Here is a 19,051-nt window from a genome sequence, read left to right as displayed (position 1 = left end):
TTTGTAAGGGATGGGCAATAAATGCTAGTCATGTCAGTAACGTCCACACCCTGAAAAATTTTAAATGAAGATACATTGTGGTATTGATGTCCATAATTTTGGAGCCCGATTGCATGAAGGAAGCTCTGTCAAAGCTTGTTCTTTACAACAGGAAGATATAGATTACATTGAGCACTAAATCTATAGGGCATGTACACATTGGATTTAATGAGTAACATATCTTATAATGGACAAAAGCTAGATTTGAAAATCAGCAGTACATTACAGGGGAAAAGTTGATGTATTCTCTAATGGCAAGTGCAGGTCATGCAACCTTTCTTTCAAGCCTAAAGGATTGCGGCTTAATATTTCCATAGTTGTTTCATGTGCGGTAGTGTGGATTCGAGAGCACTTCAAATGCGCTGTTTGGTAAAGTTAGGGTTTTGTTATTGTAATTGCTGCTCTCTGTGGTATGGCATCCAACTCATTATATTAAATAAGAACTCTCAATTGATTATCATAGGGAGATACAGCACGGAAACAGGCCATTCAGCCCATCGAGTCTGCACCCACCAACAACCACCCATTTGCACTAATCCTGCATCAATCCTACTTCTTTTTAATTCTCTATACGTCCTTATCAATGCAACCCCTCCCACATTCTACCCACCCACCTACACACTGGTGGCAATTTACAACGGCCAATTAACCTATCGCACCTGCTCGTCTCTGGGATGTGAGAGGAAACTGGAGCACCTGGAGGAAACTAATGCAGTCACAGAGAGAATGTGCAAACTCCACACAGACAGCACTCGAGGTCAGGATTGAACATGGGTCTCTGTGCTGTGAGGTAGCAGCTCTATAAGCTGCACCACTGCGCTATCCCAGGCTGTGCCGCTGTGTGTAGAAGAGATTAGAAAGACCATAGCACAACTCTGAATACTTGTTAATGGCCAATTAAAATTACTCTGGTTTTTGCTATTTTCCATTCCTCATTTCAGGGTTACAGCCATTTTAAAACATCTTTTTTAAAAAAAGGTGCCCTTGAATGAATATTTTTTTAAATTTTGAAACTTGTTTCATTTCCAGGGGATTTGAATACAAAAGTAGGGAGATTATGCTTCATCTATAAGAGGGCATCAGTGAGGCCTTATCTGCAGGACTGTCCATTATTGTCCTCCTTACTTATGGAAGGATTTCCTTGACTAATAGCTGAAATAGACGTGATGTCTTCTGAAGAAAGGTTGGACAAACTAGACCTGTACCTGCTGGAGTGCCGAAAAGTGAGAGACAACTTGATTGAACCACTTAAGAGGTCTTGACAGGGTGGATGAGGAGAGGAGGTTTCCTCCCGAGGGACAACCCAAAACCAGGGGTCAGTGTTTAAGACTGAAGGGCTGTCTTTTTAGAGATGAGGTGATTTTTTTTCTCTCAGGGGAATGTGAAACTTTGGAACTCTTCCTCAACAGGTGGTGGAAGCGGATTTTTTGAATATACGGTATGTAAGGCAGAGGTAGACAGGTACTTGATAAGTGAGTGTGAAAGGTCACCATGGGTAGACAGGAGTGTGTTGCTGAGGTTACAATCAGATCAGCTCTGAATTTATTAAATGGTGGAGCAGGCTCGAGGGGTGAGTGACCTCCTCCTGCTCCCAATTTGATCGTTCCTATCTTTGGTGTTTCGTAAATGCAAGTCTTCGTTCTTCATGATAATCAGCAACATATGCCTTGCCCGCCTAAATAGACTGGGGGAGCAATTGCGTCTAGTGAGCTGTGGAGCCAGTGAATGGTATCAATGCCTGCAAAGGGCCGTGCAAAATATATACATAAGGCTTTCCTGGGCAAGTTCAAATGTATAATCATTAGTTTATCGGGAGTAAATCCTGTGCAAAGTGGTGCAAAGAAATTACAGAGGGCAGCCTGGAAAAAGACATTTCTATCTCCAAACTGGGTAAGGAGCACTGCTCGGTTTGTTCGTTTAATGTGAGTTAATTTTACTGCAAATATCCATCGATTGCTACGATTTTTTTCCATTGATATCACCTGGAATTCATGGCCTAAAATGGAGCAGAAGTAGATTCAAAAGTAACTTTCAAAAGGGATTTGGATAAATACCTGAAAAAAATGCAGGGCAGTGAGGAAAGAACAAGGGCATGAAGCTGATTGATGTCAAAGAAACGGGAGAGTCGCATGGGTCTGGTTACCCAGTTATTTAAATGTTACAAGATTGCGAGAAAATTGCTTTCAAACTGGTGTGCTTGGTTTTCAACCTTTGACCAGCAGTGGGCAGCACTACCCTACTGATTCATACAACTGTATCTGGCGTATCACAAGGTTTAACATTGCAGAAGTGATAATTGCATGAAAATGTAATGTGATGTATCGAAGAGAACTGAAATGTATTGAATCTGTATAATGACACGCCACAGTTCAAAATCTGTCCTAAATAAATGGAACTTCTTGTGATAGTAATTTGATTGGAATTTCCAAAAAAAGCATGAACTGGTTTGCATCCCTGCGAATGAGTCAATTGACATCCTGGTTTTGACAGAGACAGGGCTTATGGCCTATCATTATTCTTTCTCCGTGAAGCCTCCTTGACAGGCTGTAGTTTTCACTAAGTGTTGGATCCAAACTGCAATCGCTGGAGAATGGCTCCAGTCACAAAGTCCCGGTTCAGGCCCTTCCCCACTCCTTGATGTCTTTTCCCTATTCTTTATGTCCCTGTGAATTCTTCTGCTTAAGTACTTACCATCACTCTCCTCTCTAAATCTCATTGCCGAACTATTGCTGAGATCGCCTTGCACTTAAGAAAGCCAGTTACTTCAATAAAAGAACAGGAGCAGGAGTTGGCCACTCAGCCCCTTGAGCCTATTCTGGCACTTAATAAGATGATGGCTGATCCAACCTGGGTCTCAATGCCACTTTCCCCCCATATCTGGAGAGGGGGATTGACTCCCTTGATCTTCAAATGTCTGTCAGAGTCTACCTGGAATATATTCAATGACTCTGCCAAAATCGACCTTCTGCACAATCACTGAATCAGTTCTGACATGTACGTTGACAAGTTCCAGCTCTCCATCTCTCCACTCTGTCCGAAGGAACACTTTTTGTTGCCGAATGGTGATTCTGACAGGAAGGGGTGAGTCTCGGGTTTCGTACTATTGGAGGCAACTGATACTATATGCCTTTGTGTCAGCCTCTCCTCCTCGTGTTAGCTGGAGGCACATTGGTCTCTGTAATACTGAGGGAGTGTTTCTCAATGAATGACACTCTGTTGAAGAGGAGTAGGGGACTTTTCGTCAGTGTGTGTTCGATGATTATTCTTCAATCAACATTATAAAAACAGGTTATCTTATGTTCACTATATTGTCTGTGGGAGCTTGCTGTGTGCACATCAGCTGCCACACCTGTATCACAACTGTGGCCACACTTCAGATGTACTTAATAATCCTTTAGGGGCATGTTGGGATCAAGATAAGTGCTTTGTAAGTGCAATCCTTCAGTTGTTTCTGACTCCCAGCCACACATTGGCAGCGCTGAACGGCAAACACCTAACAAGTCCCCTAACCTTCAATCACTCAATTTCCCAAGTGCCAATTGTCCACCACTCATTCAGTATCTTCCCTGCATGGGTTTCCCAATCCTTCAGCTCCCAGCTCTGTTACGTCTGTTTATTCTGAGCTTCATGTGAGCAATGAATGTCATTGCACCCTGGTGTATATAACAATAAACAAATCTGAATCGACCTTTACCCCCCAACCCAACTGAGCAAGACTCAAAACGGTCTTCACTTCTGGACTCAACTCTTTGGGGCTTCATTTCTGAATCTCTCCCTTCCGTAAGCAGATTCTCCCTTCAGTGAACAGATGCCTTCTAGCGAGCTACCCGCAAAATCCACTCCTTTCCATTCGCTTTTTAATGTCCCGTTAAGAAAACGGCGGCTGCCTTTGGTTCCAGCGCCCCGCCGCCGGCAGATGGCGCGGCGCTCCCACTAACCGGCAGGCGCCCAGTCCCCGGGGCTTGTGCAGTCATTTCTGAGCGTAGTAGTACTTCCCGAGCATGAACAGCGGTTTCATAAAGAAGATAAGGGGACAATTTATTGAAATATGGAAATGACGGTGGATTTCAGCACTAGGAGTGATTTCCCTGGGGTTCTGGTGCAGTGGTGAAGGGTAAGAGCTGCGGTGTCAGTATCACTTTGCACGGGTCGGTTTGGATCCCGGGAACTTGCGGCACCAAGTTTGTTGCAGAAAAACCGGGAGGATGCACCGCTACAAATGTCAAGTGCAGACTCACATTATTTTTGTGCAAAGGCGAGAGGTTTATATCCTGGTGAGCACGCATTGCCATTAGTGTGATCAGACAGGCGTTATTCGCCGCCCTTCTAGTGTGGTGAAGACATATATCATTGAATAAATCCCCTCCCTGCCCCCTCCCCGATGTATCAGTGTAAAGACACAGTAATGCATATGTAGAGTGGGTGGTACCCAATTACACCGTACGAATGTTGCTAGGCGATGTTGCTCGATATTAAACACAGCCCACGTGGTCGTTTGGCCAACATGCTTCCATCGGGTCTCACTCTGAGTGCTGTGCCTTCTCCGTCTCGAAAGGGGGTTCCTCTCCTTGTGTGCACCGATCAGCCGTCGGCCTGATGTGTGCAAATCAGCGAACTTTCTGAACAGCGCGCCAACCTATCCCCAAAGCGGACATACCGAGGCGGTGGGGAATGTGCGGGGAACTTCCCGGGTGCTAGGTTACGTTCTGAACTGGGGAGTTTTCCCAGTCGAAGCCCATGATACCGTAAGAACACTGGAGTCGTTTCCATTGCTGGTGTAGTGCATTGTAATGGGCCTGAGATACTGCTCTGGAATGCGCGGTGAGGCTCCTAGCGCTGTGTGTGTGGGTGGCACTCTGTCAAGGGCAACAGCTCTAGACTCGCTGGCGCCTCCCACACACCTGTTTAACTCAGGTTAATGTCTCACTGCATACAGGTGAGAGGTTTCGCAAGCGTCCTCCTTTCAGAATAAGAGTGCCGGGGCAGGCTGGCGACTGGATAACCCAGAGAACAGCTGCGCGGCACGGAACAGCAGGTCTAAATTCTTGGAATAGGAAACGCCGTTCCAGTTAGCGGGTTCGACACAGGGGGGTCCATCCAAGCTGGAATTGTATGCAGAATATTTGTGACACAATTAAATTACGCATAAAGTTGCTAAGCATTTACACTAGTTTAATCAAAAAGACAACATTCTTTTTCTGTAACATTATTTGTAATTTGTCAATTAATGCCTTTATTTTGAAACGGTCTTGAACCCACTTTATCTTGATCCTATTTGTTGTGAAAAAATGTAGTCTTGTGGAATCTTAATGAGCTTTTACTTGGTAACTTTACCAGCGTGTATGAGAGTATAGCACCCCACATAGCATCGGAGTTGGGTTAAGTAAACAGCAGATTTCAGATATTTGGAAATGGATAATTAGCAAGAACATGATCCAAGTCCATCCCAACAAAAATCATTTTAACAGATTAAGATACACGAGCATTGACCTGTCACTAGTTTAAAAGCAAAGCACGCTTAGCATAGAATCTCACAAATGTGAACTTTAAAATTATTGGCCTTCGCTTTATAATCGATACAGTTGGCATACAGGTCTGGGTTAGACATTCTTATACATTCTCCTGCTTCTAGGAACAGCACATTGACAACGACTGAAAGCAGCGATTCTGTGGTTTCTAACAGGCCAGTTATACTTCTCACCCACTCCAAGAGCAAAGAAGTAATTTCACATTCAGTAAGCAACGATTTATTTTGTATAAAAAGTACGATTTACAATATTAACTTTTATAAAAAGTTTCAGAATAATTAAGTACAGCATTACAACGTTGCAGAAATGCACATCTCTGCTACTATACACAATACTCTGATTAGAGTTCACAAGGTTGTATATCTCACAAATTCAGCGCCAGTTCTCTGCCAGAAAATAAAATCTGGCAAAAATGTTTTCATTTAAATCAACAAGCAGATCTCTTTCTGGCCACGCTCCACCTTCATAAGATGAAGTCTTCTTCCATCGGCGATATTCCTTGTGAGTGAGTGTGTGTGTGTGTGTGTGTGCGCGCTTCCCTCATCTGGGATATATTAATAATGAAACTAGAAAAAAAAACAACTGCGAGCCTTCCAAATGAAGAAAGGGCATTCAGTCCGTTTATAAATAACCGATCAGACCGGGTGAAAGGGAGCTGGAGGATCATTTAGAAAGTCATTCAGTCAATGATTGTTGTTGGGTCACTTGGCTGCGATCGCTCCAGGGGCTGCATCAGCTCAGGCCTCGTGATGTGCGAACACCTGCAAAACATTGAATAGAAAGAGGGGCGTGTTAGTAACAACACACACACACAGCTTGGGCCTTCGGACAGACTGGCGCCACAGAGGAAGCCACACAAACAGCATTTTGCAAGACTCCAGCCGCCCCTAAACCGGGACTGTACAAAGCGCCTCTTAAAACAAACTCACGTGCATCCACCCGGGGCCACGGTTGTTCTTTGGATTACATTTTAATTTTTTTTAAATTTGAGAGATTGTTATGAGCTTACATTCAGGCTAAGTTTGACTATCAGTGTGGAAAAAAAATCTAGAAGTGATTTTATATATGATTTTTTTTGAAAATTTGCAAAATACACGACGAGGTCTTCTTATAACGTACCGGCATAAGTGTCAGTAAAACACCTTAGCATCTAGTTAATTTCTAAGACTCGTCTCACGTGTCCCTTATAATAAACCGATTCAATTTCTCTTATCGAGGTTTTCTAAATCAAGGTTCAGAAAATACACGCACAAATACACATAAAATGGGCATTTGCACTTACCAGTTTGTCAACGACAAAACGCCTTACTGTCGTCCGACAACAACTGTTTGGGGAATTCAGACGCCTAGTAAAAAGCAAAGGAAAACGTGAATCCCCCACCGATAAAAAACAGAGGTGGTAAATGTGTTAGCATATTCAAGCACGGGGAGAATTAACTAATCCAACGGAGTTTATTTGCAAAACTTAAATGCAGTTTGATCGCAATATTTAGAAATGCCAACTAACCTAACACCAGCGTGCATTTAGTGGGCGACAGAGTGGGAGACAATACCTGTAAGGATAGAATCGCAACGTCTGTGTTGAGTGTTGACAGGGGCGTTCTGGAGGGAGAGTTCTGGCTTTGGTGGAGAACGATGGAAGGGTGCGTGTCCAAAGCGATCTGCAGATCCAGAATGTAATCGATGACATGCTGGAGGATTTCCATTTTGCTGACTTTCTTGTTTTGCGGGATGCTGGGGACGAGCTCTTTCAGTTTGGAGTAGCAGTCGTTCATGTTGTAGAGGAGGCCGAGCGGTTCTTCCACCGGCGTCTTGCTTCTGGAGATGGCAAGGCTCTGGTCTGACAGGCCCCGCACAATGTCGCCGCTGCTTTGTTTCCTGGCCGATCGGATCGGGCTGACAGCTTTCATCGCAGATCCTTTAAATTCTGGGGACTTTTGGAGGGAAAAAAAGCTTTTTCTAAAAATAATGCAGCAAGAGCTCCTCCTTGCCGCTCCAACTACTGGTGTCCGGCCGTTGTTTTCTGTGTCTGTCCGTTTCTAGTTCGCTTATTTATACCAAAACTCCGGGCTTTAATGTGTTCCTTCCCTGGTACGTTTCATTGGCCGGCTGAGAAATGTCAATAACACGGATCCGCGTTTTCATTGGCCCGTTTCCCCGGGCATCCCCACCCCTTTCATGTCTTCTCAGCCAATTGGATTACAGAAGAGGCGGGCTTCGTCGCTGCAACAAGGAACCTGAAAGATAGTTTTTTTTCCTCATCTGACCGGGGACATTTAAAGGGACTGACGACCAGACACCCGTTATCTAATATTTTAATTTTCTGTATCTTTTAAAGGCTTGTCTTAAAAACACTATTTTAGGAATTAATTTACATTTACTGCGTTCGCCACGCGGATTTTGAGAAGGCATGTGATTGATGTGCGCTCTGCACCTACTATCAAGTGAAACAAGCCTTATAATCATTGTACATGCCAGTAAAACCGGGGGGAGTTACTGTTCCTCCAAGCTAAAAGTAAACATTCTCCATTTGTAACTGGGGCAGAGTGATAGACAATATTTACTTAATGTGAATTCCCCGTTTCCACTGTAAAATGTGAACTGTAGGCATATTGGAGTGTGATTTTACATTCAATATTTCAGATGTGTCTTTAACCAAGTCTGTTCAAAACATCAGGTTGAGAGTGACAAACAGCATGGGTAGTTCAGTGTGCTTGGACATTAAGATCCAGAACTAACAATTATTCCATACAGCATGTTTTTTTTATATGTTCTGGCTTTCTCTGGGGCCATTATGTGAGTTTCTCAGTTGCTTCTTCCATGGTCAGCAATTTATCAAAGGATGAAAGTAACAGATGTTCTTTGTGGCAACATTGAATATTTTAGAGTGTTATTCGACTATGTACTTTAAGCAAGGTACAAAAAGATGATGAGAGGTTATCATCTGAAATATTTACTCTGTGTATCTCTGCACATCCGCTGCCTGATCTGCTGACTATTTCCAACATCTTCTGGTTTTATTTCTGGGTTTGGGGTTTTGCATTTTTGTTTTATGTTAGTGATTAACACTTGTACTTTTCCAAGAGATGGTGTGACTAGCACATTGTCCAAAAACAGCAAAAATATTGATGCCACTGCTTGATTATTGCATATACATAAAAAGACAGAAGTTGTGAAATAAATTATTTGTATACATCTTATTTTAAGTTGTGCCCTATGCATTATTTGTCGATGGAACAAGAAAACATATTTTATAAACATGCAGATAATTAACAGGAAAGTATTCTGCCCCAGGTACAGTGACTGGTTCTTCTGTTAAAAGGAGCCATTTCCCAGACACTATCAACAGTACATGGCTGTTGAAAAACCAGGGTTCATGCTGAGCAGAATCATTTTATTCTCTAAAATTGCAGTATTGACTTTGAAAATGCTACCAATGTATGGAATTGACTTTAGGAAGCAGCTTATTGATCTCAAAGGTTGCACAATTAAAATAAGAGGCCATTAGCAATGATTCAAAGATGTACCAATATTGCTAGACTTTATACATCGTAAATAATGCCACCTACCTACTTCACATTGTCCAGGCTTAACAATAAATTAAGATGCTTTGGACATTATAATTTGAACTTTAAATTGGTATACATTGCATACCATTAAGCAAATGAATCTGATACTGTTTTATTGATGTTAAGTGATTTTATGAACTGCTCCAGAATTATCAAGAGCTTTCCCCATCTGCTGTCTTGAATTAGCTTCACAAGTGATGCCTCAAAGCTCCAGTGAACTGGATTCAATCCTGACCAAATGTAAAATAAAAACAGAAAATTCTGGAAATACTCAGCAGGACAGGCCACATTTATGGAACGAGAAATTGAGTTAATGTTTCAAGTTGAAGATCCTTCATCAGAACTGACCTCTGGTACTGTCCATCTGGAGTTTGCACATTCTCCCTGTGATCATCTGGATTACCCCTGGGTGCTCCAGTTTTCTTCTGCATCCTGAAGATGTGTTGATTAATGGATTGACTGGGGAGTTGATGGACATGTAAAAGAGAATAGGTTACAGGGGAATACATGGAGAAATGGGATGGATCTGAGAGCCAGCATAGACTAAATGGGATAAATGGTCTCTTTCACTAGCATAAGATAGGTGATTAGTAACTACTATAAGACAAAATGAATATTTTATGGGATTTGCTTTATTATGATCTTCAGTAAACTTCGTAAGTAGTTAGATTCATAGGTTCGTTTATGTTGTGTTCCTTTTTTGGTGAAGTATTACTGGAATTGCCTTTCAATTAAGAAATGCGGTAAACACTGACCGTGAGTTTTTTGAGTCATGTCTGCTTTTGATGTTTGAAGTTATTGCGAATGTGTTTTTTTCAGTTTTACTTTTATTATATAGACATAAAGCACAGAATGAGCCACAATGCATGTTTTAATCTGACTACTACTGATGCAATAGATTTTGGTTGTTAACGTAAAGTATGGGAAGTTCATTGTCTCCATCCCAATAGTTTGGCACTATAGAAACGTAATCTATCAATTGTTATGTTTCTTGATCTTAACATGACTGCTGCATTGTATGTTGGTGCTGTAAGTGTTACAGTGAGACCTTAAGTCATTTGCTGTATTTTAATGTAATGAAATACACTGATCAGATTTAATGGTTCTGCCAAAATGACATAATAGTATTCAATTTTTATAAAATAATGGACCTTGGTACCTTTCACTTCTCAATATGGTGAAACAATCACCTTTAAGTTTCATTGCGTTTGTCATTTTTTTTTGCAGAGTAACGGAATTTATTTCCCCTCTGCATGCAGTGACATTAACGTAATAGGCACAGAATAAAGGCAATCTTAATTCTTTGGATACAATTCACGTGGCATTGATCCAATGACCACTATTAAAAACTAGTCTGATTACCTTTTATCTGTATCAGTAGTGTGTTTGTTAATGCACAAAAATACGAGTTCCCAAATCCTGAAGAACTCGCGGGTCGAATTTAAAAAAAACAGAACGGTCAGATCTATTTCATTTCTTTATTTAACAGGCACCACTGCAGATTATTTTTCTTTGTGTTCCAAAAGTCTGCAGTATCATTCGTTTTTTGTGTGTGTGTAGTAAAGCGATGCAAATGCAAGAAAGCTTAAGACGTCCAAATTCCCAAGGTCTTGTCCACATCTGGTGCAGGCGGCTTTCTTGCATTGTGTCCTTTTGTGTTCTTGGCCCAGCTGTGTCCACTGGCCCTGCCACCGCCTCCCTGACTGATCGCTGACAGCTGATTAATTGGCAAGAACAAGCGGCTGCGAGCAGCTCCCTCCAACCCGCGCCGACTCGCTGGCGCCAGCTCAGTGACGTCACCCATTCACAGCGACCCTCCAGCCAGTCAGCGCGGCGCCGCTGAGGCGGCTGCCATGGCAATAGGCGCTGTCAATCAGGGTGGTGTACAAGGGCAGCGGCTGCGAAGCTATTACTCACCGCCCATTACGAGCTGAGAAATTGTCATTGAATTCGCCACCTCGGCACGGATCGGCCTTTAGGGTCCACACACCTGCACTATTTGCATTTCTAAAGTTACATTTAGGGGGAAGTCATCTCGGCAGTTCTCAATGCACAAACAAAATGCATATGGATTTCAGCTGCACAGCAACAAAAATGCCACCAGAATAATCAGTCCAAACTTTTTAAAGAAATTAAAGCTTCTGCTGATTTAAGCATTAGCATCCAGATTTGTTTTTAAAAAAGGGCATTCACGAATAAATTTAGAAAAATCAACAACTCAATCGATTAAACGGTTCATTTTCCCCCAAATGAAATGTTTTGACCCCTTCCAAAATTTTGATTTTAAACTTAAGATAACTATCTGCAGTTAGCTGTCAAAAAAAGTTAAAGCGCATCGATCCATAACAACCCTTTTAAACGCTCTCGCTCAAACACACAAAAGCTTCCCTTGTACTTTATTCCGGTCACAAGGAGAAAATAAAGAAAATTAGCTGGCGAGATAAGGGTCCTGAAAGCAATCTTTGGCCAGCTCCAGAACTGGTGGGAGCTCTCTGGGGCTGGCGTCAGCGAGTCTGGTCCAGCCTTTCACTGTTGTCCTCGCTTTGTCCAGCTGCACAGACAATCAGGCATCAGAAAGAGCCGTGAAGAATGCTGCAGGCAACCTTCCTCAAAAGTGCTTTTTTTTTGTGCACAGTCTCACATAAAGAGCCCTGAGACACCGAGAATCGCATCACAAGCTCCCCACTATATGTCGACCATCTGCGCGAAAATCATTTCCAGTGTGACTAAAGGCAGCTGGAGCAACAAATTGTTACTCAGAAAGATGACTCAACAATTCTGGGAGGGAGGGGAAGGAGGAGAGAGAGAGAGGAAGGGCGAATAATCTTAGTAAAGACTTGTTTGATCCTATCCAGAAGCGGTCAAGTTGGTTCCCTGCTCTTCACTTTTTTTTTGTTTTGCAAGCGATGCGACATGCTGACAAGACGCACTTCCAAAAAAAAACACCGGATCCAACATCCCGACTGGCAAGCAACAGCCGTGCGCCTGCTACTGTGCACGTTACCCATCACTGGAAAGCTGGTCTTCCCGCTGCTTCCTTCAAGACACGCTTGCAGGTGGTGCGGGGGAAGGGTGAGCAAGGGTTGTGCATTTGCAGCCCTCAGGTTAGACCGAGAAGAGAAGAACAGAGCAGCCGCCACGCGCCTGTCGCATGGCGCGAACTCTGCCCGGATCGAACCCTGTCGCGCGCTTCTTGTAGCAGTCTCGGCTCCCGGGGGCGTGGCTTCGGGACACTGGGAGCCAGTGCGGTGCAACAGGGTCGTTCTTCCCCCCCCCCCCCCCCCCCAGCTGCAGCAATTGCTGTCTGTGCCGTGTTCAGGAGGAGGGGTACCTGGAGCCTCGTAACCCACTGCTGCACCAGGCACCGGGTTGGGTGCTTTTATTTCAGTGCTGTTTCCTCATCCGTCGTCGCCACCCCTGGTGTTAAACTTTGCAATGTTGTAAAGCAGTGAGTGGGCAATATTAGTGCAGGTAACTTTAGTCGTTTGGTACCTCATCTCAGATCCTCACTGCCCTCTTTCATAAATACCAAATTAATAACTCGGCGCTGATTATTCTGGGCTGGAGCTGCTGGATTGAAGGTTCGATTCTGCCCCCACTTTGGACCATAGTACTTTTACCATTAAGGCAGTGGTCATGCCCCTGCTGTTTTCACCTCTATTCGTTTGATGCAAATATTATGCAAACATTTACACTGTTTTTAACATTTTGGATTCCGTAATTGATGGCAACAGATAGTGATTTTTTTTAAAAAAGTGCAGAATTCAGGTGAAGCAACTAGAGGAGGATTGAAATGGAGACACAAGAGACTGCAGATGCTGGAATCTGGAGCAACACACAAAACGCTGGCAGGTCAGGCAGTGTCTATGAAGGGAAATAGACGGTCAATGTTTCGGGTCAAGACTTTATCTGGACCCTTTCCAGATGAAGGGTCTCCACCCAAAACGTTGACTGTCCATTTCCCTCCATGGATGCTTCCTGACCTGCTGAGTTCCTCCAGCATTTTGTGTGCTGCTAGAGGAGGATCAAAGTGGGAGCTTGTTGTTTTGGATGAACTTTTATAGTTTTGAATCCTTTTTGCAAAAGAGCAAAAAAAAACATTTGGATTCTTGGCGTCCATTTTGCTGTTCACCAAGATCATGGCTGATCTTTTAAACATAAGAGAAAAATCATTAAAAAAAAACACTGCAGGTGCAGGAAATCTGAAATAAAACAGAAAATTCTGGAAATAGTCAGGTTAGGCTGACAAGAGATGAAGGAGTCCTCATCTGGTAAAGGTTACAACAGAGGTAGAGGAAGATGGGCACATAATCCCAGATGGGAAAATCATTGAGATGCAGAGGATGAACTAATAACAAGTTCAATTAGTCACTGACACTGCACCACTCCACCTGCACTTTACAAAAGTGATTAAAATTAAAATTTAAGTCATAGAGTGATGCAGCACATACACAGGCCCTTCGGCCCACCGAGTCCATACCAACTATCAACAGTTTATTTACACTAATCCTACATTAATCCCACTCTTAATTCTCCCCACATTCTCATCTATTCCCCCCCACACACCCCTGCTTCTACCACTCACCTATACATCAGGGGCAATTTACAGTGGCCAATTAACTTACCAACCCACTGTCCTTGGGATGTGGGAGAGACTGGAGCACAAGGAAAGCATGCAAACTCCACACAGAGAGCACCTGATGTCAGGATTGAACCTGGGTTTCTGGCGCTAGGAGACAGCATCTCTACGAGCTGTGCCACTGTGATAGACCAGTGGTTTCTCTCTCCGCAGATGCTGCCTGAGCTGCTGTGTATCCCCAACACTTCCTGTTTTTATTTAAAATCCTCACCCTTTGATTCCGATGTCCCTACCCATTCACATACCTACAAATTATTTTATAAATTTAAATCTGAAAAGCATTTGCTGTGAGAGTGATGATATCATGTTCTATTTCCTTGTGAATGGTGAGTTATTAATTTAAGGGTCATTAATTCATAGGATTTTTTGCAACATTTTTTGCAATGGTTTTATTAAACTGAAACTATAGTGATGACTATGAACATCAGGGCCTGGTGACTGAGCTAACCATTGCAATATAGTCTGACATCTTATTGAAAATCATAAGATCTGCTGCCCACTGCATTGTAGGATCAGCCTTGGCCTGATGCATGTTTGTAGCTGGAATGCCTTTTGCTGTTTGAGTGCGTAAGTATAACAATAATTTAGTCAGGAAAAGAATGGTAGAGCCAAAGAAGCTGTACTTGCTGCTTGGTTCTGAGTTCTATCATTGCACCAGACTGAATGTCCATGGAATCATGTAGTACAAATACACATTTGCCCCATTGTATTCTTTCACAGTTTGAAAGGATTGGATGCATATAAGGTTTGCAGTTTTAGGAATGTTCTGGAGCTAACTTTGTGCTTCTTTCAACAAAGGTTTGTGATGTCCTAGCAACTATATGTTCTGGATGTCAGTCCAAACCACATCCTCTTAAAAGTGCTGCTTTGGAAATTTTGCTATTCTCTGGTTGCTTTTGGAGATACCTTATGTCTCAATCTTCCTGACTCCTGCAGCCTGTCCCTTGGAGCACAGAAAGAAAGTATTTTAAAAGGTTTTCTTATTAACACCCGGTATAACTGACTGTTAAATACAAGTCATTCCTCCATCCTTCAGGAATATTATTCTAGTCTAATTTTTTTCAGAAAGATTCCTGGCCACTTTTCTGAGACGTTCAACTTGCCTTCCCTCAGGAGATTCTAAACATCCCATGTGATTCTCAAATGACCTCTTTTATAGTGAAGGAAAGTTTCTTGGGTTACCTACACTTTATATACTCTGTTATGAAATTCAGAGCAAATCTTTGGCAGGGAGGCAGAAGGTTCAGGGTTCAAAACCTGCTTGAGGCAGTCCCAACAAGTGGAGATTACAGTTACAAGTCAACATTCTGAGTTGACATAAATTGGGATACTCACGCTTGGTGGATGTAGTCCCTCCAGTCTTCTGCCATCCTGACTTGCCCAGACTCTCAGCACAGGGATGGTTGAAGCCTGTGAAGTCACCTTGTGGGGTGAGAATTATCATCATCTTATCCAGTAGAAAAATAGTTATGGCCATGGAAGGAGAGCTTTAATCAGACAGTTAATCTGTTTCCCTTTGTTTCTGTTATCCTACAATGGAAGGGTGGATTTAAATTCAAACAAGGTTCCCCTAAATTCGAGACACAAGAGACTGCAGATGCTGGACTCTGGAGCAAAATAAAAGCTTCTGGAGGAACTCGGTGGGTCAGCCAGCATCTGTGGAGGGAAATGGACAGTTGATATTTTGGGTTGAGACCCTTCATCTCGAATGAAAGAGTAGATGGGAAGTAGCCATTTTTTTTGCCTAAAGTCAGATCCAAACCTGATCAACCGTTATCTCTGTGATAGCATCAGAGAAGCATTGGTACTGGAGGAGAATTTGTGTATAATTTAGGAGAGGTGATAGATTGTGAAAGGTGAAGTGAAAGTAGGTAGGAAGAATGTATCAAGTGTGGTTTCTAATTTGCAATGTTATGAGTCTGAAAGTATTTGCACAGGTTGGAAGTAATGACTTGAATTTGGTGGTTCCTCAATGGTGAGATCCTGAGCAGTGATAGGGCATTACCGGTATGAATATCCCGTCACGTTTGGAGTGGGGAGTGGAGGGAAGTGCATGAAGTCCCACTCATGAAACATCAGTAAAAAACTTTGAATTAGCTGGTTGTCAAACCTGCCAATGTTTTTGACATTCTGAAGCTATTAAATATAATCAAAATATGAAAACATTAAAAAAAATAATTTCTTAAATAAATAACACTAAAGAATAGTTAAAAACAATTGAAACAACAAATAAGCCAAAACAAGTAAATACTGTAATTAAATTGAAGTGTGCATTTATTTTATCCATTCAGGAAGTTATCTCTGGTCAGATTCTCCGGCATGGATGTGAGAGAGTTCCTCCAACTTGGTGGTCCAACTCTTGATTCCATGAGGAATCCAACACAGAGCTCACTATTGAAAACTGCAGCCAACATCCGACAGAAACTTTGGAAAATTTTGAAGTTGCTATCAGTTACGTGGGGAAATGTCAGCATTTACACAGATAATTCAACAGAGAAGGGCAGGCACTCATTTTAATTTTGTTTGCTTCTGTATCGTTTTGTTTGCTGTGGGATTAATTCATGCAATCATTTTGAACCTGTGATGGTCCGAAGTCAGTTGGTTGTGAATAACTTACCAGGCATGTCCTGTAACAGTTCTTAAAGTTTCTGCTGTAACCCAGCGTAAAACTGGTCAGGGGATAGAGTAGAAGTTAGGCAGGGGTATTGATGGGTGATCCTGGCTTGAGTTTTCAGTTGCTTTGATGGTGATGGAAATTCAGTGGAAAGTATCTGCATTGCAAGACACAGAATGTATTGGAAGAGAAATGAAGTTCTGTTTTAAGATCAACTTCTTGTGCTGGTTACATTTCAGAAATTCCCAGCCAGTATACCCAAACCCAGATGGGTAGTAACCCCATCCAATAAACTGATGTGAATCTTTTAACTCCAGAGTTGGAATTGACAACAAGATCACCGGCTAGGAATTTTTGTGATTAAAGTAAAAGCTTCCACATCATTCACACTTATTTCCCTCAAGCCTCCAGTGCAATTTAACAGTAATTTTCAGTTTCAGTGTAAAACAGAACTCTAAACTTCTTTAATACTTCACCTGGTAGATCAGAAGGTCCCAAGTCTGAGTTGGCTGATTCTTGCAAAGCCCCATGATTTTGCACATTGAATTTTTATCTTGCAAGCTTAATTATGCATGGTGTTTTTCCAGGCTGAATTAATACTGTTCAATTAGGTTTCAGTTCAGATGAAGGAGAATGAGATAGAAAGTGGGAGTACTTGATGGATCCTGATGCTGAAGGTGACTAAGGGAACTGGAAGTAGGACCACTGCAATGCAGAGGACTACCGTGCGCACATTCCGGAGTTAGTCATGAACAGACTGCACAAAGGCATCTGACACAAACGTTAGACTTATGACATCCAAAAATACTGGAGATACTCATTAGGTTAGGCAGCATCTGTGGAGAAAAGAAGGTCTTTGACCTGAAATGTTGATTATATTTCTCTGTACACAGATGCTGCCTGATCTACTGAGTATTTCCAGAACTTCCTGTTTTTATTTCAGATTTCCAGTATCTACATTTTTTTATTTTCAATTAGCTCTCTGATTTTCGTATGTAACAAGGCTAAAACTTAACAACTATGGGGCTTGATAAAACAATGAGGCTTGTGGCGTACTTCCGGAATGGAATGAGAATGGGCATGCTACCCACCATATTGCACTCTTTGGTGCCCAGTTTAGGCAATGTGATTGAATACCTAGGCTCATATTCCCTATGGCTGAATCATGCTGACACAACATTTTTGATTGTGTCATAGCTTCCCAAATCAGTGTCCATCTTCCCTGAGACATGTTTGAAATTCTCCATTCTCATTACAGCATATCAGCTCTTATTGAAATCACTAATGACATTCATGTGATTGTCACAAAAGGTTATTGGCGCTTCTGCCTACATCATTTTCTTCCAATTCTGCTCCACTGCTGTACAACTGGGTGGGGCCACACTGCGTAATTCCATTAACTATCCAATTATAATCAGAGGGTCCGCTGCAATGGCTTTTGTTGCTGTGCCTGTACTGCTTCCTATGGTGTCCTCCACAGGCTCCTTTATAATTGTCATCTGCACACTATTGCTCACCATCATCATTCCAAAGCACAGCATCTGTTTCCACATGCACACTGTTGGCAACATTTCCACCTAACAGAAAATTCTTCTGGCTTATTATTGGGAGCATCAAAGCCGTTGTTCTCAGCCGCAGTCACACACTTTGCACCAACTCTTTTCCTGGCATCTGTATGAAATGAAAGCAGGCTGCTCATGGTCTTGGTTTCATATCTGACCCTGAGGTGTGCACCACCTTTCTGTGCCTTCACAACTGCCTAATTCTATCTTTGTAATAGCACCTGACTTACCTCAGCCTTACCTCATCTTCATCCATGCTTCTTCTTGCCTTTGAACATTGCACTTTACTTGGTCTGGTCATGGGCTACCAACTGCAGATGAGGTCATTTAAACCTCTGTTACCCATCTCTTAACTTGCACCAAATCCTGTCACCCATCATGCTCATAATTGCTGATCTACATTTGATCCCGGCTAAATAATGCTTTGATCTTAAAATTCTCACCATTATTTTCAACTCCCTTGTCTTGTCCCTCTAATTTCCTCCAGGCCTTTAACCCTTGGAGATACCTGCACTCCTACATTTGTGGCCTTGAGATCATTCCCAAATGTAATCACACCCACTCTGGATGTGTGCTCTCGGCTCTGGCACAGAACTCGAAATTCCGTCCAGGAATATCCCCACCTCTTCTCTTTCCTCCTTCAATACACTCTTTATCATTTACCTCTTTGGCCAAGCATTTGGTTCATCTGGCCTAAAATCTCCCAATGTGTCTTGGTGATATTTTTTCTGAACGAGCTATTGTGGGGCATCTTTGGAAATGTTGCCATATTAAATGTATAAAAGATTGATGTAGATAAACAGATCAGGGTCACCTCATTATGATTGCCAGTTTGACCACTCCAATTGAGAAATCAAGGTTGATAGGTGGCGGGTAAACTAATAACTGTTTTGTCATGTTATCTCTTGTTAGTACCCGTTTGGCTTTGGTGGTTTCTTGCAACTGAAGTGAACATGCATCATATTTTGCCATTCCTGTCTCATTTGTCCTATTTCCTCTCTACTAAATCAAAATGACATATATTTGTGCCATTGGCTGGTTCTACCTTCCATCCTAACCCCTGATTAATTTAGTACAGAATTGCTTTCCTGTCGTTATTT

The 19,051-nt window shown here is 42.4% G+C and overlaps 1 protein-coding gene across 1 annotated transcript; it reads right to left on the bottom strand.

Moving 5' to 3' along the window:
* Positions 1–5,770: 5,770 nt before the first annotated feature.
* Positions 5,771–7,630, bottom strand: id2a (inhibitor of DNA binding 2a). The gene is made up of 3 exons (XM_052024552.1): positions 7,121–7,630; positions 6,850–6,913; positions 5,771–6,328 (listed from the first exon to the last, which is right to left on the bottom strand). The coding sequence occupies exons 1-2, from the start codon at positions 7,475–7,477 to the stop codon at positions 6,857–6,859; spliced, it is 414 nt and encodes a 137-aa protein (XP_051880512.1). The 5' UTR covers positions 7,478–7,630; the 3' UTR covers positions 5,771–6,328; positions 6,850–6,856.
* Positions 7,631–19,051: the final 11,421 nt, after the last annotated feature.

This window comes from Pristis pectinata, chromosome 10, assembly GCF_009764475.1.
Source record: "Pristis pectinata isolate sPriPec2 chromosome 10, sPriPec2.1.pri, whole genome shotgun sequence".
NCBI lineage: Eukaryota > Metazoa > Chordata > Chondrichthyes > Rhinopristiformes > Pristidae > Pristis > Pristis pectinata.
The sequence above is the reverse complement of the archived record's forward strand: the minus strand, read 5'-3'. Positions and strand labels throughout refer to the sequence as shown.